Source organism: Oxyura jamaicensis, chromosome 18, assembly GCF_011077185.1.
Source record: "Oxyura jamaicensis isolate SHBP4307 breed ruddy duck chromosome 18, BPBGC_Ojam_1.0, whole genome shotgun sequence".
Lineage (NCBI taxonomy): Eukaryota > Metazoa > Chordata > Aves > Anseriformes > Anatidae > Oxyura > Oxyura jamaicensis.
Window position 1 is genome coordinate 1,927,598 of NC_048910.1, and position 17,958 is coordinate 1,945,555.

General features: G+C 40.0%; 1 protein-coding gene across 6 annotated transcripts in view; it reads right to left on the reverse strand.

The window, feature by feature from the left end:
• MYH10 (myosin heavy chain 10) overlaps positions 1 to 17,958 on the reverse strand; it is a 102,450-nt gene that overhangs the window by 24,000 nt on the left and 60,492 nt on the right. For 3 of the 6 annotated variants that reach the window (XM_035342584.1, XM_035342583.1, XM_035342585.1), the window contains 14 exons: positions 16,962 to 17,025; positions 15,233 to 15,331; positions 14,118 to 14,261; positions 13,716 to 13,811; positions 9,951 to 10,069; positions 9,376 to 9,528; positions 8,786 to 8,959; positions 6,860 to 7,033; positions 5,020 to 5,134; positions 3,938 to 4,000; positions 1,361 to 1,554; positions 837 to 958; positions 447 to 516; positions 187 to 347 (listed from right to left, as the gene is read on the reverse strand). In XM_035342584.1, coding sequence (XP_035198475.1) covers positions 187 to 347; positions 447 to 516; positions 837 to 958; positions 1,361 to 1,554; positions 3,938 to 4,000; positions 5,020 to 5,134; positions 6,860 to 7,033; positions 8,786 to 8,959; positions 9,376 to 9,528; positions 9,951 to 10,069; positions 13,716 to 13,811; positions 14,118 to 14,261; positions 15,233 to 15,331; positions 16,962 to 17,025 — 1,748 coding nt within the window. The remainder of the gene's footprint in view (positions 1 to 186; positions 348 to 446; positions 517 to 836; positions 959 to 1,360; positions 1,555 to 3,937; positions 4,001 to 5,019; positions 5,135 to 6,859; positions 7,034 to 8,785; positions 8,960 to 9,375; positions 9,529 to 9,950; positions 10,070 to 13,715; positions 13,812 to 14,117; positions 14,262 to 15,232; positions 15,332 to 16,961; positions 17,026 to 17,958) is intronic. The other 3 variants (XM_035342587.1, XM_035342586.1, XM_035342588.1) reach the window with 1 other exon arrangement.

The following is a 17,958-nucleotide window of genomic DNA, read 5'->3' on the forward strand; positions in this document are numbered from 1 at the left end:
GAATGAAGGTACAAAGTCTTATCAGAATTAGTAGGTGAAGACTTACCTCTTTGCCTTGGACACAATTATAATATTTCAGGCAACATACTTTCTTAAGAAAAATCTCTCCTTAGAAGTTTTGAAGCCTAGCTACCTATCAAAGAGACTTGTGATCACAAGCAGATCCAGTCATAAAAATACACCTACTTTCTAGCCAGGTATCCTCTGCAGACTGCCTGGAAGAAGATGATGATGTCTGTGATCTTCAGATCTCGTTCTTCTTCTAAGTGTGCCAAGACACCCGCTCGGAAAAATATCTTGCTCTGTCCAATTCTGTATAAGTTGGGGTCCAGCTCTAAGGCTCTGATCTACATGGATAGACAAGTATACGGCTTTTATGTCAAGAAAAGGACATTTCTTGTTTCAACTTTTCAGTGTTTTAACAATATTTAGGCATAAATACTTACCATTCGCTCACAGGCTTGCTTACCATCCATAAAACCTTTTGGAATTGCATTGGGAGTAAGGATCTCATACCTTGAAGTCAAATAAAAAAAAGTCTTTATAGTTACCAGTAATCTGTATTTTTATAAACCCATACAGGTATGATCACCAAGTGCATAACTAAGAAGTTCCTCCAGAAAGTTTTTCCAGAAGTCCATTTTAGGTTGCTTTCCCTTCCTTATTCTCTTTAGGATAAATTACACATTTAGTGTAGTGCTTTGAGTTCAGACCACTTCAAGACATCACACACTGATACGGATTTTGTTCTACTTGTGTTTTTTTTCCCTTCCAATAATTTAACAAGAAACTTCATCTCAAAAATAAAAACCTCAAGAGACTATGCACATTGTTACCTCTGCCTAAATTCCTGGAAGACTATCCTGTTTGGAAATCCTTGTCGACAAATCCTTATTCCTTCCAAAACACCATTGCAACGAAGCTGATCTAGAACTAGGTGTGGATCCAATTTTCCAGCCTGGAGAAACAAAACCAGGATTTTTAAACTTTTAATTTGCAATCGTGAAAAACTGCAGTTTAAATTTTTCAAGATACTCTCTACAAAATCAACTGTCTAAATCGGGGGTGCATTTGGGAATACTGAGAAGATATTCACAGAATGGTTTGGGCTGGAAAGGACCTTAAGGACCATCTAGTTCCAACCCTGCTGCCATGGGCAGCGACACCTTCCATTAGATCAAGTGACCCAAAGCAACTACTAGACCAGGTAGCACAAAGCATATTGGTCTGTGTGAAAGCTTTGCAACACCTGCCTTCTGATTTCAAAGGGAACACCCAGACAGCACGCATAATTTAAAGTGCACATAAATACTCTTATTAATAAGGAGAAAGAATTCAAGGAGTAGTCCGTAGCACATACCCTCTTTTCATGATTTGGAATGATGCAGCGAACAAAATTGGGATTGGTGTTTCGGAGCGTTGCCATCAGCTTGGTGAGAGACTCTTTGTACAGTTGCCCAACAGTACGAAACATGCCCTTCTTGGTCTTGTATGCAGAGCCAAAAGCAGTCTCTGTTATTCCAGTGACCTGATCCAGACCGACAATACGATCCACTGGGAAGGACAAGAGAAAATAATTAAGTGAACCTTAATATTTGTCTGGTATAAAGATGCGCAGAAAGAAGAGCAATAGTGCAGCAGCAAAAGCTTTGTGGAACAAATGACAGAAGATGCCATCGGTAGGCAAGGCAGTCAGCAGGTATTAGGGACGCTGTGCAGAAGCAGTGGAACCAGAAGCCACAAACTTATACAGCAGAGGAGTGTAGCTTTAGTAGGAACCTACTAAAATATCCAGCTCTTTACTTGCAGTTCTACATGACCAGTAAAGCCATTTTCTTTAAGTGACCTTTTAAGAAAGACAGTTGCCTAGAAACTGGAAATTCTTCAAATTCTTACAACACAAAATATTTCTGAGTTGAACATCTGGAATTAGTTATCTGTTCGTATTTGTTTAAAATGAAGAGTCACTTATGACAATCATATAGGTTAAGTACGGGTTTTACTGAATGCTCAAATTTGTCTGAAGGCAATGATTTACAGAAGAGTTGGAAGTAGTATTATTTCAGTGACAAGAGGGGAAAAAGTACCTGCCAGACTTTTGCTATTCAGAGATTTTGAATGATTCTTTCAATACAACTGCGGAGACCTCCCTCACCAAAAGAGGGGTTTCAAAACAGGAAAGCTGCACACCCATGCACTTCAAAGCTGCCATAAAGCATCAGGATAGAGAAAGGTTTTCTTTGATTTTGAAACATTTTGGGTAAGGATCTCCCTGGCTTCTTTAGAAGCACACATTACAAATCTGACTGTCATCATTAAGACCTTAGGCCAAAAACATGAACAAGACTGATTCCATGTGCATGTCAACAGTTATTTAAACAGCTTGCTTCAACATGGAAAAAGGTGGCTTACATCTTAATAATAGCTGCTACTTCTTAGTACTGAATAAATACACATCACACATTGGTTCTCCACAAAATCAAGAGGTTATACATAATTTAAGGTTTTGTAATGTTATCTTCACATTGTTACACTAAAGCAAAGGAAACGCTACCAGAATTAGCTTTGTGTATAAAGAATCAGAAAGTGACAGCATTTTACTTCATGCTTGTACTCATATGGCTTTCAAAAGTCTACACAAAACAGGAAGATGAAAAGCAGAAAAATACAGGGCAACAAGTTTGAATAACCACTTGCAAGTCTCGCGTAGCACAGAGCAGAGCCCAGATCCTCCACACATAGAGTTAAATGCAAGAATCTATGCGGCTTATTAGAGTTAGAAGAATAAGTCAGTAGCCAGTTGTTCATAAGAGCATATCCCAAATATTTATTTTGGAGCAGAATTGAGTTCTGCAGAAGAAGGGGGACAGAAATTACTGGGAATCAATCTTACAGAAGCTGAATGTAACAACACGCACCCAACGGACAGCACTAACAACTGTACACCATTCAGTTTTATCTGGCATCTCTAAGACCACGTACAGCTTTAAAATGTTGTGAAGAAATCAAAATTAATTTGTGTCTTTCTTTTGCTCCCCTCTGTCCTCCAACTATATTAAGGCTATTTATATTGAAATAATCAATAGTCAAGTTAATGCGTCTTCCCTGTAGGTTAAGAGCAGTCACTGAAGAGCATGAATGAAATTACCTATTGGCTAAAACTTCTGAACTCACGCTCTGGTGATTTTTTTTATTTTTTTATTTTTTAAGTAAACACCACTTGTAGCCTAACGTATATAGTATGTTGAGAATGGCAGGTTTCAAGTAGAAATTGCAAAGTTTGAAGGCACAAGCTTCACACACACATTTCAAAACTTGGACAGGAAGAAGGGAAGGATGAAGAGATTGGATAAAAAACACCTAAAGCTTCTTCAAAATACCTAAGTAAGTGGTTTAATTTTAATACCTTAAAAAAAAGCATGCAATTTCTACAAGGAGAAATATTAAACGTGTTTTTAAATAGAACAACTCCAGTAAGTCAAGGAGAAATTTATTTTATTTACTCCACTAATAAAACTGCAGTATTTGAGAGTTTTCATAGATTCTTCACCTCCCCTTCTCAAAAGCCATACCTACATTCTAAAACATCCACAGTTTTGTCAATGTTGGACTGCAGAAAGAAGCTTGATAGTGTTATAAAGCTTACGCATCGTCTCAAATACTTGGAGCTACCAGAATTATCATTTAAGAAGCAATTCTGGAACTAGGAAGCAACAAACCTTTTCATCTGCAATGCTTAAATGCAATGCATAATAGAGATGCTATATGTATGCAGCAGCAACTGAATAGGTATGCACTCAGAACATTTGCCTTGTGGAGGTATACCTCAATTTAGCATGAAATGAAAAAGTTCATGCAAGCCTACGAGCAAAAATGGTTTTCCTGTAGATACAACAGCCCTGCCTTTAGTAGGCCTATGGTTTTTATATCCATTCACCTGGTGGATCATGAAGACCAGTAATATTGTCATAGAAACAGGCTCTCTGAATATTCTGAATCTCTAAGGCAGAGAAACAGCAAAACAAAGACAGAAGAGCAGACACACAAGACACTTCAGTTAGTATACAGAACAGGTTTATCAATTGCAAGCAGACTTAACTGTGCTACAAAGGCTATTAGGCCACAACATATTCCATGCACATTTCAATTATCTGTGGAAGCAGGTTTTGAATATTTGGACCAAACCACTTTCATTTCTACACATGTACTCAAAAGGAAAGGAGCAGATCCCCAACCAAAAAGTTCTTAATACGTTCATTGTAACACCTCTCTGCAGCTGAGCCAAGCAAGTACTCCTGAGAAGATGGAAACTCTGTATTAACCTACAGCAACACCTGTATCACAAGCTGGAATTTTTCCTGGAGTAAGTACAGGCTTCATGCACTATGACATGTAAAAATATTGTTATTAATATACTGTGATGTTAAAAACTGTAAGAGTCCCTGGTTAGTAGTTATTTGGTTATTTCTGCTTCTTGAGCATTTTGGGAAAAAATGGCGAGAAATACTTTAAGTTGACGTGCAGGTAAAACTAGTTAAACAGCATCGTGTAGTTCAGTAGGAAAAATATTGCGTTTGATTTTAATATGGAATATCTAAGCACTGGTTTGGCTGTTAATGAGTTTTATTTCAGGAAATAAGTTTTCCAGGGTATCACCCACCCCTGCACTGTGCTGCTCATGTAAGATGCAGCTGTTTATATTCAGGACTTCAATGCAGCAAGTCAAGAGTTTTAGACGTAATTCTACAGATAAAATTTGACACAGGTTAACAAGTAGTAGGTGAGTTATCAGTTCAAATAATGAATATGAGAAGCAGCTACTCAGAAATGGTACATGTGCAAAGGACCATAAGAGCAACGCAGCTTCCCTCTTGTACTTTTGGTACTAAACCATAGAGAAAACACTGCAGATATTTACAACGAAGAGGTGGCAGTGAGGACAGAACAGGCACAAAAAGAGAACTAATCCAGCAAGGAGAAATCTCTAACAGCTTCTGTACTCAGAGCATGACTTCTTACCATCTTTCCAAAGTTCTGCAACAAATTTGTCCGAAGACTGGTGCAAGAGTGTAGCCACGTTGTCATTCAGGGGGTCCATGTTCTTCATCAACCACTCATCTGCCTTGTAGTCTACCTGTAGAGCAGACAAATTGCAAACGGTCACAATATACTACCAGCCTTAATTTTAGATTTTCTTAATTTTAGACTTTCTAGCTTTAAAAGTAAGCTTTCAAAACAGTATACTGATAACTTTTTTCCCATTCTTTTTAATATTTGCTTGCCAGAAGTTAGTTGTCTCTCCTTAGAGCACTTCAAAGTACCACTAAAATGCACTGTTCTCTTGAAAGCGTAAAAGTAAATAATAATGAACTCAGTTTAAACTTAATCTTTTTGCTTACTAGTAGCTAGCATACATTTCTCAGCTTAGCAGTAATGACAAAATAAGGCTTTGCTGTTTGCTGTGAAGATGTAGAAAGAACTCCAACACAGACCTTAATTACTGTACATAAATGCCTGGGTTAACGTGCTGAAAAAATCCATTTTTAGTTTCACTATAGCAGATCTACCTAAGCATTTTGTTCTATAAACAAAACAAGGAAAGATCTTATCTTTGAAAGAACCAGTTCTGTGGTTTTGCCATGAAACTATAGCTCAGCAGTTGCAAACTCCACGCTACCAACATGGACTTCACAATGCAAAAGAGAGCCTTAAAAAATAAAAATCTGGGTAGCATGGCTTTGCTTCAACCAGACCAAAAGGTAGCTATTGCTAAATAAGGACTTTCGGAAGGCAAGCCAAATTCATTACTCCCACCATCTAAAACCAGCTGAGAGCATCTTAGTCTTTCTTGCAGAAAGATATTTTACAAGGATTTCACTTTTGAAGGAAATACTCCAATTGGTAACTGAAAAGCACCTTCTGTCTGAAGGTAACGTAATGCAGGGCCAGTATCCCTGACATGCCTGCAACGTTCTGAAGAATGGCTGGCTGCTGCCAAACAATTACTTCTTTGTACTCGGGTACCAAGATGTTTTACTTCATTTTGATTACCTAAAGGTAATCTCTTGTTTCACAGCCAATTTACTCTTAACTGTAGCAACAGTGATCGACTATTTCTAAGTTATTAAATATTGATGCAACACATTTGTTTTATTTTTGCTACAATTATCTAGTTGGCGCCACCAAACATTAATGAATAGATGACATCATTAATATTTGAAATTAAAGGATACTACAATTCACAGTCAGATTCTTCTAAATCAGGGCAAGAAATGGTACTAGGATTAAGTTTAGCTATGAAACTGGTTACATAGTGTGACCCTACAGAATAGACTTGGTGATCATGAAATGTCTACAAAATGCTGACAAGGATTACATGGCTGCTTCATGGACCAGTTTACATTGCATCCAAGCTCTGCCCCTCAGCAGAAAAATAAAGGTTGAATTATAACAGCAAAGGTGAAAACATATCAGCTTAGCTCTAGAAGGGAACAAACAGTCTTGTGTTGAACTGAGGGAATAAAGTTGAACAAAATAGTACTGACATAGCCCTACTTATGCATTATCAACTTGGAAACAGATACTCAGAATAGACTACTCTAGTAAGCCCTGAAAAAACTCACCTCTAAGACCTGACAACAAAATTTCAGGGAATTTAAATATTTATTTTAATATTAATATTTTTCATTTCTGTCTGCTATTCGGTAACAGGAGTTCCATCAGAGCACTCCCGTATGTCCAAGAAAATAAGACCAGGCCACCTTCTTGCACAAATACTTCTAAATTTGGTAGCTATGCACCTCATAATACTTTTCTTAACCCAACGTTTCTAACCAAGTATCTAATATTTAGCTCTTACCTTCCCTGCATAATGAATAATGCAGAAGTCTGCTTTGTCCTTGAGCTGTCTTGGCTTTTGGAATTTGGAGTGGGTTCCTTGCTCTTGGACCAATTTTTCCACAAATGTTTTGTCAGTAGCTTTAGGGAACCAGCATTCTTCATCCAGTAGTGCTAACACACCAGGAGGATTTGCCTGAAATTCAGATGGATTTTGTGTTACTATTTAATATGAATATATTTCATAATATTTTGTATTCAAAGCACATAATTGAATGCCACAATAAGAAGTTGATTCTAGTTTGATATAAATAAAAGCAAACTGTGGGGGAATTCAGTTCCATGACAGCATTATGACTGGTTCAAACAAAGTCATTCTGATGTATACGGACTCCGATAGAGCTGACCTAGTACTGCCCAAAGCCTTGCTTTCAGACAAGACTGGAATAGATGACCTCCAGAGTTCCCTTCCAAACATTTCTACAGCACATACCTATGCAGCAGCTCACCCAGATCTCCACAGTAGTTACTGTCATGCTTTAATGTTGGCAAAACTGAAGACAATTATCCCTCCCAGCCACTTGATACTACTGTGGCAGCCACCAAGCCTTCCCTTGCCAAGCCTTGTGTTGATATGCAGTAGCAGCATCCAGAGGGATTCAGCAGGCTTAACTTCAGCAGCCAGCAGTTTTATACACTACTCCATTAGAGGGTTTGTTTATTCTTAGAATGAAGTAGGGAACAAGCAACACTTGCATTGTACAGCTGTAGAATTGTTTGACAATCATTTCCCTCAGGGAAGACAGACTGATATACACAGGAACAGAATGGAAAAATAGTTCATAAAGATTTGTATTTCAGAAGTTCCTAATGAACTCAGAAATTAAACATTTGAGGATGTTTATATTTGCCTACTACATAGCATCACATACATTATTTGCTGAACAATTAAGACTACACTGACATTTCCTTTAAAAAAAAGTACTTCAATGCATTTTAGAATATTCACTTAAAACATCTGCATATTGAGAGCACCCCCATTCTGAAGCCTCCAGTCTTTTTGGCAGAGATTTTACCTTCCAAGGAGCCAGAATTTTAAGTTCCACTCTCAAATTGCAACATTTTGAATAACCGAAATAAGATTTCCCTTTTGTTACTGCAACACAAGAAAACAACCAAACAAAAAACCACCACAATGTCTGTTCTGCTCTTCAGGATGCACAGCATCACTGGCACTGCTGCCTTTGGGTACTCTAGAGCACACACAGACAAATGTACAGAGCAGTAACTGCGATGCTCTGGTTTTAATTAAACAGAGTCATAAAATAACTTTGACAGCATACTTCTGATTTGCAAAGAGAACCTTCCAGGAATTATGATCCTCAGTCCTCCCAGTCCCTTCCTGAAACCAGCTGTTCCTACTGCTTTGAAGTCTTCTTCAGCTTCCATACATTGAGCAGCCAGAATATCAAAGTGCAGTGATAACACCACCTCTAAAATATTACTGTCCTATTCAAAAGGCAGATTTGCAAGAAAGTTTATCCTAAATGGAGTTTCAGAATTTCTTCTATTGATTTCAAATTAAATGTTTTACATTAAGTCTTGAAAAGCTTTCTTACTAAGTCACCACACTAACACTCCTATAATGCACTGACATCGTCTGATATGAAAGTGAAAGGACTAAAGACTTCATTAGTACCAGGGAAAAGGTATAAAAATAGCTGCTTAATATCTTTAGCAGAGTGCTCTACCCTAACATCAGGTCAAAACCCCCAAAGAATAAATCCTTTTTATTAATACGTGGCATTTTAGACCTTGGAATTCAGCATTCAAGTTAACTGTTTCCACAACAGCTTTGCAAGAAATCTCTGTACAGTCCTACAATTTGCAAGACAAACCCTTGAGATGAACCTCTTCTCCTTAGAGTATTATTAATGCACAAACTCACGGGTCTTTCGATCAAGTCAATGCAAGGCTGCAGATCCAGTCCAAAGTCAATGAAATTCCACTCTATACCCTCTCGTTGGTACTCCTCTTGCTCCAGGATAAACATCGTGTGGTTGAATAACTGCTGAAGCTTCTCATTGGTGTAGTTAATGCAGAGTTGCTCAAAGGAGTTCAACTACAAAAATAATATTAGTAAACAAGAATAATTCAGCGCCAGGATTTACCACGTTTGGAAGTCAAAAGTTTGACCTGGTAAGGAAATTCCCTGAAAGCCCTGCAACATTATTCAAGTACATTGTAAAGAAAATTGGAAAAAGGATTATTCAAAGTCTCTTATGCTTCCAGGTACCTATACTGAACTAGCACATAATAGGGAAACGTAATTGTTGTAGAAACATCACATACCAGAGAATGGATTACTGTTTGATTTTTGGCACTATAATTCAGGGTTGTCAAAGCGTTCATGTGCTACAAACCCCAAAACCCTTCTGCAGCCTTGGAACATGCATGCGTTCAGTAGTTCTACAGTTAATCCTGAATGCACAATAACATGGAGAGGAAAAGAAAAATCTGTTCTGTGTTTTAAAGTACCTCAAAGATCTCAAACCCAGCAATATCCAGAATTCCAATAAAAGACGCTCCCTGACGTTTGGTCCTGTCCAAAGCTTTGTTAATGCGGTGAACGAGCCAGCGGAAGAGGCGTTCATAGGTGGCCTTTGCCAAAGCTTCCACTGCAAAGTCTGCCTGAAAATCCAAACAGGAAAGTTTATTTACTCTGGAAAAGTCATCAAAAGAACACAGACATGGATGTTATCAAAAATAACTGAGCAACAAAAGAAGTTCAACGGTGTTAATACCACTGGGGAAAGAAAACAAGTAGCCGAAATAGTATGCAGTTTGATGTTACGTTGATGTGTTTCTAAACAGTACCATAAAAACAAAAGCTCTGTGCATTTGGTACGTATAACTACATGAAAGGATAAAACCAACAGAAGGCCAAGGAAAAGGAAGTTTCTTCTACTCTGCCACTGACTTTTACCACTTAAAGGATGTTTAATGAGGACAGCAAACGTAAAGTTGGTGGCAGTACACATTTAATGCCACCTTTCTTATTAAGGAGGAATCAGGATGAGGTACAGTTTCATCTTTAAAGCACCACAACTTACTTGTTCTTTGGTCTGGGCTTTCTGAACGTAATCTCTGCCGACTTTGATGCGTGGTGTCAGTATGGCCCGGGTGAACTCCATCACGTTCATTCCCAGTAGATGGCAGAGTTTCTGTGCAACTGCAGATTGAAGTAATGAATGTAAGTGCTTAAATCCTCCACAGCAGCTAGCAACATGGGTGAAACAGGCTACTGACAAAGGCATTCATGAACCAACTGAAAAATTTAACAGCTATTCAAAATAGCTGTCAGGAAGATGCGCTTCTCTTGTGGACAAACCTACCCTACTGCAAAGCCTGTGTCTGTGGGACTTCAGCGCAAAAGCTGACTCAAGTGCCTACAGAACTTCCTTAAGGGAATGTGGAAAACGCTATATTTCACAGAGTTACAAGGAGGTCATGCAGCAGTCTATTGCCCACACACAGGCCTTTGTTTCATTACTTTAATGGGAACATTTTCTCACCTCCAAAACAAAAGCACAGCATGGTGTCACACGTCAACTCCATCACATTAAAGGTTGCTTAAAAACCTGTGCTTCAGTTTAGGCAGGCATGGCAGCACAACGCTATGAATGCTCGTATTATAGACTACAGCAAAATACACTGTTTATACAAAATATTCTAAACCCATGTTTTAAATTGATTAGAATAATGCATATAGCAGCTCACTTTTAGACAGCTTGAACTCTCCTGGTGTCCTGGTTCATTGTTTGAAATTATGCGTTACCCACACCCTCATCAGATATTCTCGCAGCATCAACCCCTTTTTCCAAATAACCTTTCCAACAGGCTAGGTGCTTATGATTCCAAATTTCTAAAAATGAAAGTGACGCTACAGATATTTTTAGGTCTGGGTAAGTGCTGCCCTTTAGCAGGAAGCTCTCCACACTCCACTCAGTATTTCAACCTCTTAGCTTTCTAGTCTGGCAGCTCATTGTTTTACCATTGAAATAAAAATATTTTTAATAAACCTACATTAAAAAAGAACATACCAACATAAAAGCAGAAGATGTTTTTGTATGGTATTCAAAATGTTACTACTTGATTTTAAAGTCTGCAATATGGTCATTAGAATGGTTCATACATCAAAACGTAGCTGCATAAGTGAGGTTAGCATGTCACAAATGGAGTATTCCTTTCACTTTAGCTACGTACACTTGTCAGGCATGATCCGCCCTTAGTGAAGCCATACTGGTGACAGCCAACTTGACTTCACTAAGGGCAAATCGTGCCTGACAAATTTGGTGGCCTGCTACAACAGGGTTACAGCATTTGTGGATAAGGGAAAAGCGACTGACATCACCTTCCTGGACTTGTGCAAGGCATTTGACACTGTCCCCCATGACATCCTTGTCTCTAAATTGGAGCCGCGTGGATGTGACAGATGGAGCTCGCGGTGGGTAAGCCATCCGCTGGGTGGTTGCACTCAGTGCTGCCGTCAGTGGCTCAGTGTCCAGGTGGAGATCAGTAACGAGTGGTGTTCCTCAGGGTCAGCACTGGGACCGGCACTGCTTAGTATCTTTGTCAGGGACGTGGACAGGGAACTGAGTGCAACCTCAGCAGGTCTGCTGATGCCACCGAACTGTGTGGTGTGGTCGATGTGCTGGCGGGGAAGGGCTGCTGTCCTGAGGGGCCTGGGCAGGCTGAGAGGTTCAGCACGGCCAAGGCAGGCTCATGAGGTTCAGCAAGGCCAAGGGCAAGGCCCTGGATCTGGGTCAGGGCAATCCCAAGCACAAACACAGGCTGGGTGGGGAATGGATTGAGAGCAGCCCTGGAGAGAAGGACCTGGGGTGTTGGTGGATGAGCTGCTCCACATGAGCCGGCAGCGTGTGCAATTGCAGCCCAGAAAGGCAGCCAGCAGAGGCAACTCCAGGCCATGCTACTTCACTCACTTGGTTTCCCTCCTTCAGTCAAATCATTTAAAAGCTCTCTGTGCAACTTCTATCACTGACATGTAGGATTGCTTGTTTTCTTTTAAATCTTGATCAATGTTGCATCAAAAACAACATACAACTCATCTTGTTCACTTACAGCTGAGGAATGTCTACTTAATTGTCCACTGATTGTAGCAAGCCCTGGCTATCTGACTTCAGTTTTTAATTTCTGGATAAGGCAAAGATGCTGGAAAAGCTTGTCTTACAGTTGAAGTACAAACCTTATGAAATTGCTTATGAACTTTTTGGAAGAAAGGCTTCTAAACCTGACAAGTGTGAATTGGTTCTGTAAAAACTCCCCTTCCTCCAGGACTGCTGTATGAACTTTTTGCTATCTGTTACGTTTATACTTGAAATAGGTCTTTAACTATTTCCTTTTTTGTTTTTAATCCACGTGGTTTAGGTTCACACCTTTACTACCCACACAGATTCCTTCCAGTCTATGCGGAGACAAATCTGCCCTGTTTCAGACACCTCTAAACTTGTCACTGTCATGACACTTATTTCTCTGTAGTACACTAGGGAAACCCATCAGTGAGATGTGATAACACAGATGACAAGCAGATGAAGATCAGTTTCATTCAGTGTCTTCAAAAAGATACGGTAAAAAATATCACCAGATAACCTAGTAGAATAGTTTTTAAATGCCTGAGAACAGCAACATGCTTTAACTGCAATTTGATCTTTTCAGCAACTTCACTTTTTTATTCACAATTCTATATTCGGTATTAAAATTATTCAGTAGCACACTATTGGATATAGATATACTTACACTTTAGAATTCTATGTCCAAAAACAACAGTAATAAAACAAGAGTGAAGATAGTCAGAAAGTAAGAGGCATTTATATCTTTCATACATTCCACCTTTCAAATGGAAACATACTCCTTTGAACTGCCTCAGCTGACACTAAAAGCCCCAAAACCCAATACCCACCCAACCTTTCTTCCTCCCTGCAAAACCCCAAATGCCAACTGCCAGCCAAATGTCCAGTCAGTGACTGTTGAGCTTTAATCCAGACCTGCTTGCTGGAGCACTTTGGGCAGCAGGCCACTGCCCTGGGAAATCACAGAAGTTTTGGACACTGCAAGCAGTGTGTACACACAGCAATTTAGGGCAATTATGAAACAAGACAGACAAGAATTTGATTTGTGCGTGTGCAACAGGTCTCATGAATGATTCTTACTGCTCCGTGCACTGAGGTCAGTTTTCAAAGCTGACTTTCCATGACAGCCTTTAAAAGGCCACAACTCAAGTACTAAATTCAAAATCTGAGAACTGCTTCATCAGCTATTTTAGTGAAGAAAGAACTCCTCAAAACGCTGATTGCATTGCATTTAGGGTACTGATAAATTTTAGTCACACTACCATACCACTTCAGAAATCGGATTTTCTGAAATATAGCATTCTTATTTCAGCCATTTCACTATGGAAGTTGTGCTTGGCTCCAAGGTTCTTATCATTGGCAAGAAAACTGCTGTCAGGAACCAAAGAAAACAAACGGATTTAAGCATGCACTTTTTCCTAGTGCTTAAGTCTTTGTAGATAGCAATAAACAGGACTACAACTGAAATACTTACAGTTTAGAAGCAATGCAAATAGCATAAATTCTGTTGATGGATACCTGAATTTGTCTGCATTATGAGAATGGAAGATGAGAGTTTTAATAATTGCCTGTGGCTACTACCATCGCAATCATGGCGCCTTTTTGCCACGGAACTTTAACAAGGAAGCTCAGAAGGCTGCTCTGTACTCAAAGATATGCACTAAACAAATGATAGGAAGAAAACTGCAGCTCAAGTTAAAGGAAGCCATACAAGCATGATCAACTTACCAGTATTCTCTGGCATGGAGGCTTGATCAGTATTTCTCTCCTTCTTAAAGGAAATATTCCCAAACTGTAGCACTGAGGACACCACTTTCAGCATTGCTGTGTTAACAGAAGACATATGCACCAGTTTAATTGAAGAGAGTTCAACTTAGCAAATTTTTCTTCTGTTACTTACATCTTTTTCCTTTCAAACTTGAAGCACAAGTTCAGAAAGGAAATAATTCTGTACCACACATTTTAGGCAAATGGCTTTAACTCAACTCTAGGCTTACGTTAAGCAAACGCTTGCTGGAGGCTGTCAAGACACTGAAACAACGTTAAATTCGGTGACATTAAATTAGCAAGCGTGTACACACGTGCACAGGACAAAAAGTACACTTTAACCATTTAAGAGGCTTAACGTACACAAGATCTCGTCGTGTGAAAATCCCATGATATGCATTGCTTCCATAGTCTCCTGAAAGTTATCCTTGTCTTGTTGCCCAGGAATGGGGATGTAGCCATTAGATAAAAATCTGTAATTGTTGAATCCTTCAAGCAGCAGGTCAGCTGTATTGGGGGGAAAGGAGAAGAGAAAGAAAAACAAGCTAAGGTACTGCTGTTCACACCCACCTGCACACTGTTTTCACTAAACGTACAGCCTGTGCTTTACAAATCAGTTCCTCAACTACGGCTACGAGCCATTATACCAGCTTAGTAATTCATTCTTTTAAAACTAAAAACATGAGTATGCCCTAAAAGCTGAAGCCAGATTCCCAGAACACCTCTCTGAAGCATCCTACATTAGCTCTTTAATGCATTATGCCTGTAAAAAGAACATTACCTGACTCAGGCCTAGCATAATCATAAATCCCTATTTAAAGTACCCTAAAACAAGCAGCTCTATTGGAAGGTAACAGACACAAGCAGAAGTGGAGTTGGGTATTGATGATAAACACATCAAGGATGCTAAACGCAAGTTTATTTAACACAGGACAAAAAGTGGGTCAGTTATCTGAAGTCTGTGCCTTCAAATAGTTTCACTTATCACAGCCTAGCAGGAATCGCCAGTTACCAGGAGAAAAGGGTAGCAGATAACCAGCACAGTACTGCAAAGGGTGAAGAAAGCCTCGTGGTTTCATCATGTAGTGACAAAATGGCTGCTCTTCTCCCTGGCTGCAAGGCACTGCCCGGTGTGGGTACGGGTGTCACTGCCAACCAGATTAGTTATTAATCAGCTGGGAGCACACTGCCGCTTCAATCCAGCGATTCCTGGCCAGAGACCGAAGACACCAGCCTGCCCAAGCAGGACTTTGTCATGTAGCAGCCTTTTGCTTGAAATGCAACAGTTGTTTGACAGCATACTTGACAAAACACAGAAGTTACTTCAAAATCAAGCCACTTGGCTTTTCATTACTTTCTTCTTTTAAAACTCGCTGTTTCAAGACCAAACAATAGTTCAAACTCAACCATGTTAACACTAGAAAAACAAGCTCAGCACACAAATGCAACGGATTTAAACAGTGAGATTCTTAACTTACACTTGAGGTGTTCTCCTGCTCCAGCTAGCAATTGATAGAAGATGTGAAACGTCCGCTCATCTTTAGCCTGACGAACAGCGCGAGACTTCTCCAACAAGTCTGATTGCAGCTAGTCAAGGATGCTCTAGACTCTTTGGTAAAAAAGCCACCCAGTGCACACCAAACTCAAAGCAGGCTACGTAATCACGTAAGGACCAAAAGGAACTGCAATACTAATGAGGGGACTACATCCGATACAAACTTTCAGTAACTTGAAATGAGGGGGTTCAAATTCAGACAGATAGAAGCCCACGTTTAATTCCAGCAAACCCATTTCTTGGATGCTGTCTACATTTCCCCACCACACGCAGCTGATGTCTGTAAGGGATCACTGAGACCTAAGTGGGAGGGGAGCTGGTCTTTCTTTTTCAATTATTCTTCTATCAGGACTTGAGTCCTACTCAAAGTACCAAAAGCCCAGCAGCTGCTGACCACTAAAGTACTCTTTCTAGTGCAGTCAGCGTTTCTTTCAAGTATGTTTTTTTAATAGACTATTCTTTGTTGCCTTTAAAAGGTTCCAAACTCAAATTTGTGCAGCTGATACTGTCTAGTAAGCTGCATCAAGCTGCTGTGTTATTTAAGTTTTGCATGTCTTGATATTCCATATTGTAAAACAAATGGGGGACCACTATTTGAAATGACACAAGGGCAAGTTCCTGCGATGAAGAAAGAATTCCCTAAAAGATAAGTCCTCCTGTTTTCATAAACCTCTGGGTAAAACTATTCAAAACCTTCTTAAAAGCAAAAGCTGCCCTCGTTCCTGTACTAAGCACCAAATTGAAAAAAAAGTTGTTCAACATTAAAGCATATTTTGAATAACTGCAGGTTTTTCCCAGCCTTATTGGGAAATTATGTTTTATGACAATACCAAGCACACACACTATCCTTAAAATGAAGCAGTTTAACTCACAGGCACAGAAGGAAAGCTTAATTGCATCAATGTTTATGATTAATACTCACAAGATATTGTTTACCAAGGCTCTTCATTTCATAACTTTATGGCCACCCTGTTTCTGTTCCCCACAGAGAAGCAGCTAAACAGACTAGAAAAGTTTACACATCCTTAGAAAACAACTTTAGACAAGGCTTTCAGGGTAAGTGTTTTAACTTGTTCTTATGCAATCACACATAAAAATGGACCTTAAAACTACAACTGAATTAGGCTTCAGCATTAGTTGGTAGTAGGCCTTGTGTTGCCGAACCTCCCTGGCTTCCAGAAGCCCTGCGAAACCAGAAGGTGACCGGCAGGGCAGCACCTCCAGCGCTGTCACTCACTGCTGAGCACCATCTCCATCCTGGCAGAGAGCTGCTCCTGCAGCGCCGAGGGGCAGCCTTTGGCACACTTCAGTGGTTCCAGCTAGGAAAGTGGGGTTTCTCTGGTGTCCCCCCAAAAAGATAACATACACAGAACAAGCACACTTGAAATAACTCCTTTGACAAACCCTGTTTTTAAGTCTAGCCTAAAATTCCAGCAGATTTCAGAGTGCTAAGCATTGGTATATCCAATTTCTAAGCCTGAGGAAACATGCTGGCTTCATGACACTCGAGCACTTACTTTGAAACAAAGGAAGAGAGACATTGTCAAAGGAATGCAGAAATATGGTAAGCTTTCACTACATTCCAACAAACTCAAGGGTTAAAAAAACATTTGAAACTTGCATTTCACAGTGACATACATGAAGGAGGATACATGTCTCAATGTTGGCCCCGACAATATAACCAGTAACATCAAAGTTAATCCTAATGAACTTGCCCTGCAAAGAAAAAAAATTTCTGTAAGTATTTATTTTTTCGTTACGACAACTCAGCTGTCTGTACGAGAACAATGCAGCCTGCCCGTTGGGTAACAAGCATTTCACACGAGTTCAAATGAGATCTTCTCCATTCGGCGTACTCGTCACGTCAGTGGAATACGTTACCCTGCATTCAAACCCTTTCTGAAGACTGATGCACCAGGACCCCCACGTTGACAGAACACGTTAAGTGACAGTAGAGCAACGCTGAGATTTTCAGTGTGCACATCTCTATAGAGCACCAACGTCCTCAGGCACACCCACACTTGCTCTACCTGCAACAGTCCCAAATCTCCATGTGCTGCCTACCCCAGCCCTCACAATTTTACTCCCTGTCCCAGGACCGGGGCTGTCTGCTACCTCCACGGCCTGTTGTCTAGTGGTGAAGAAGGGACCTAGAGAGACAATACCCCTTTCTTCCACACACATCTCCTTTTCCCCACAAAGGAGAAAATACAGAGCATACTTCCCGCACATGCTGGCATTTGGGAAGAAACTGGTTGCAAGTGAACACATCGTACTGGGTCTCAGAGTCCAAACACACCAGTTTCAAGCCTCTTCAGTTCCCCTTCCTGGTTTGTTGCTTGCCACAAATGTTCACCACTGGTTCTGGCTTGGATTTGGACCACTTCTAGTGTCTGTGCTCATGAAACTGGTAAGTATTTCCCTGGATGCAAGTGTCTGAAGAAACCAGTGGGAATACTCTGCAACCACACCAGGACCTCCGTTTTCATCACATCCAACTTCTGTAGTCTTATCTACATAGAAACAGGTTTTGGAGCTCTGGGAGTATCACAGCAATTTGCTAACAGCCAGCTGAATGCTTTTATGATGATATCTGCACAAGTCACCTACTAGTATCTTCCGTGGAGCCCTTTTGAAAGCTTTCTTGAA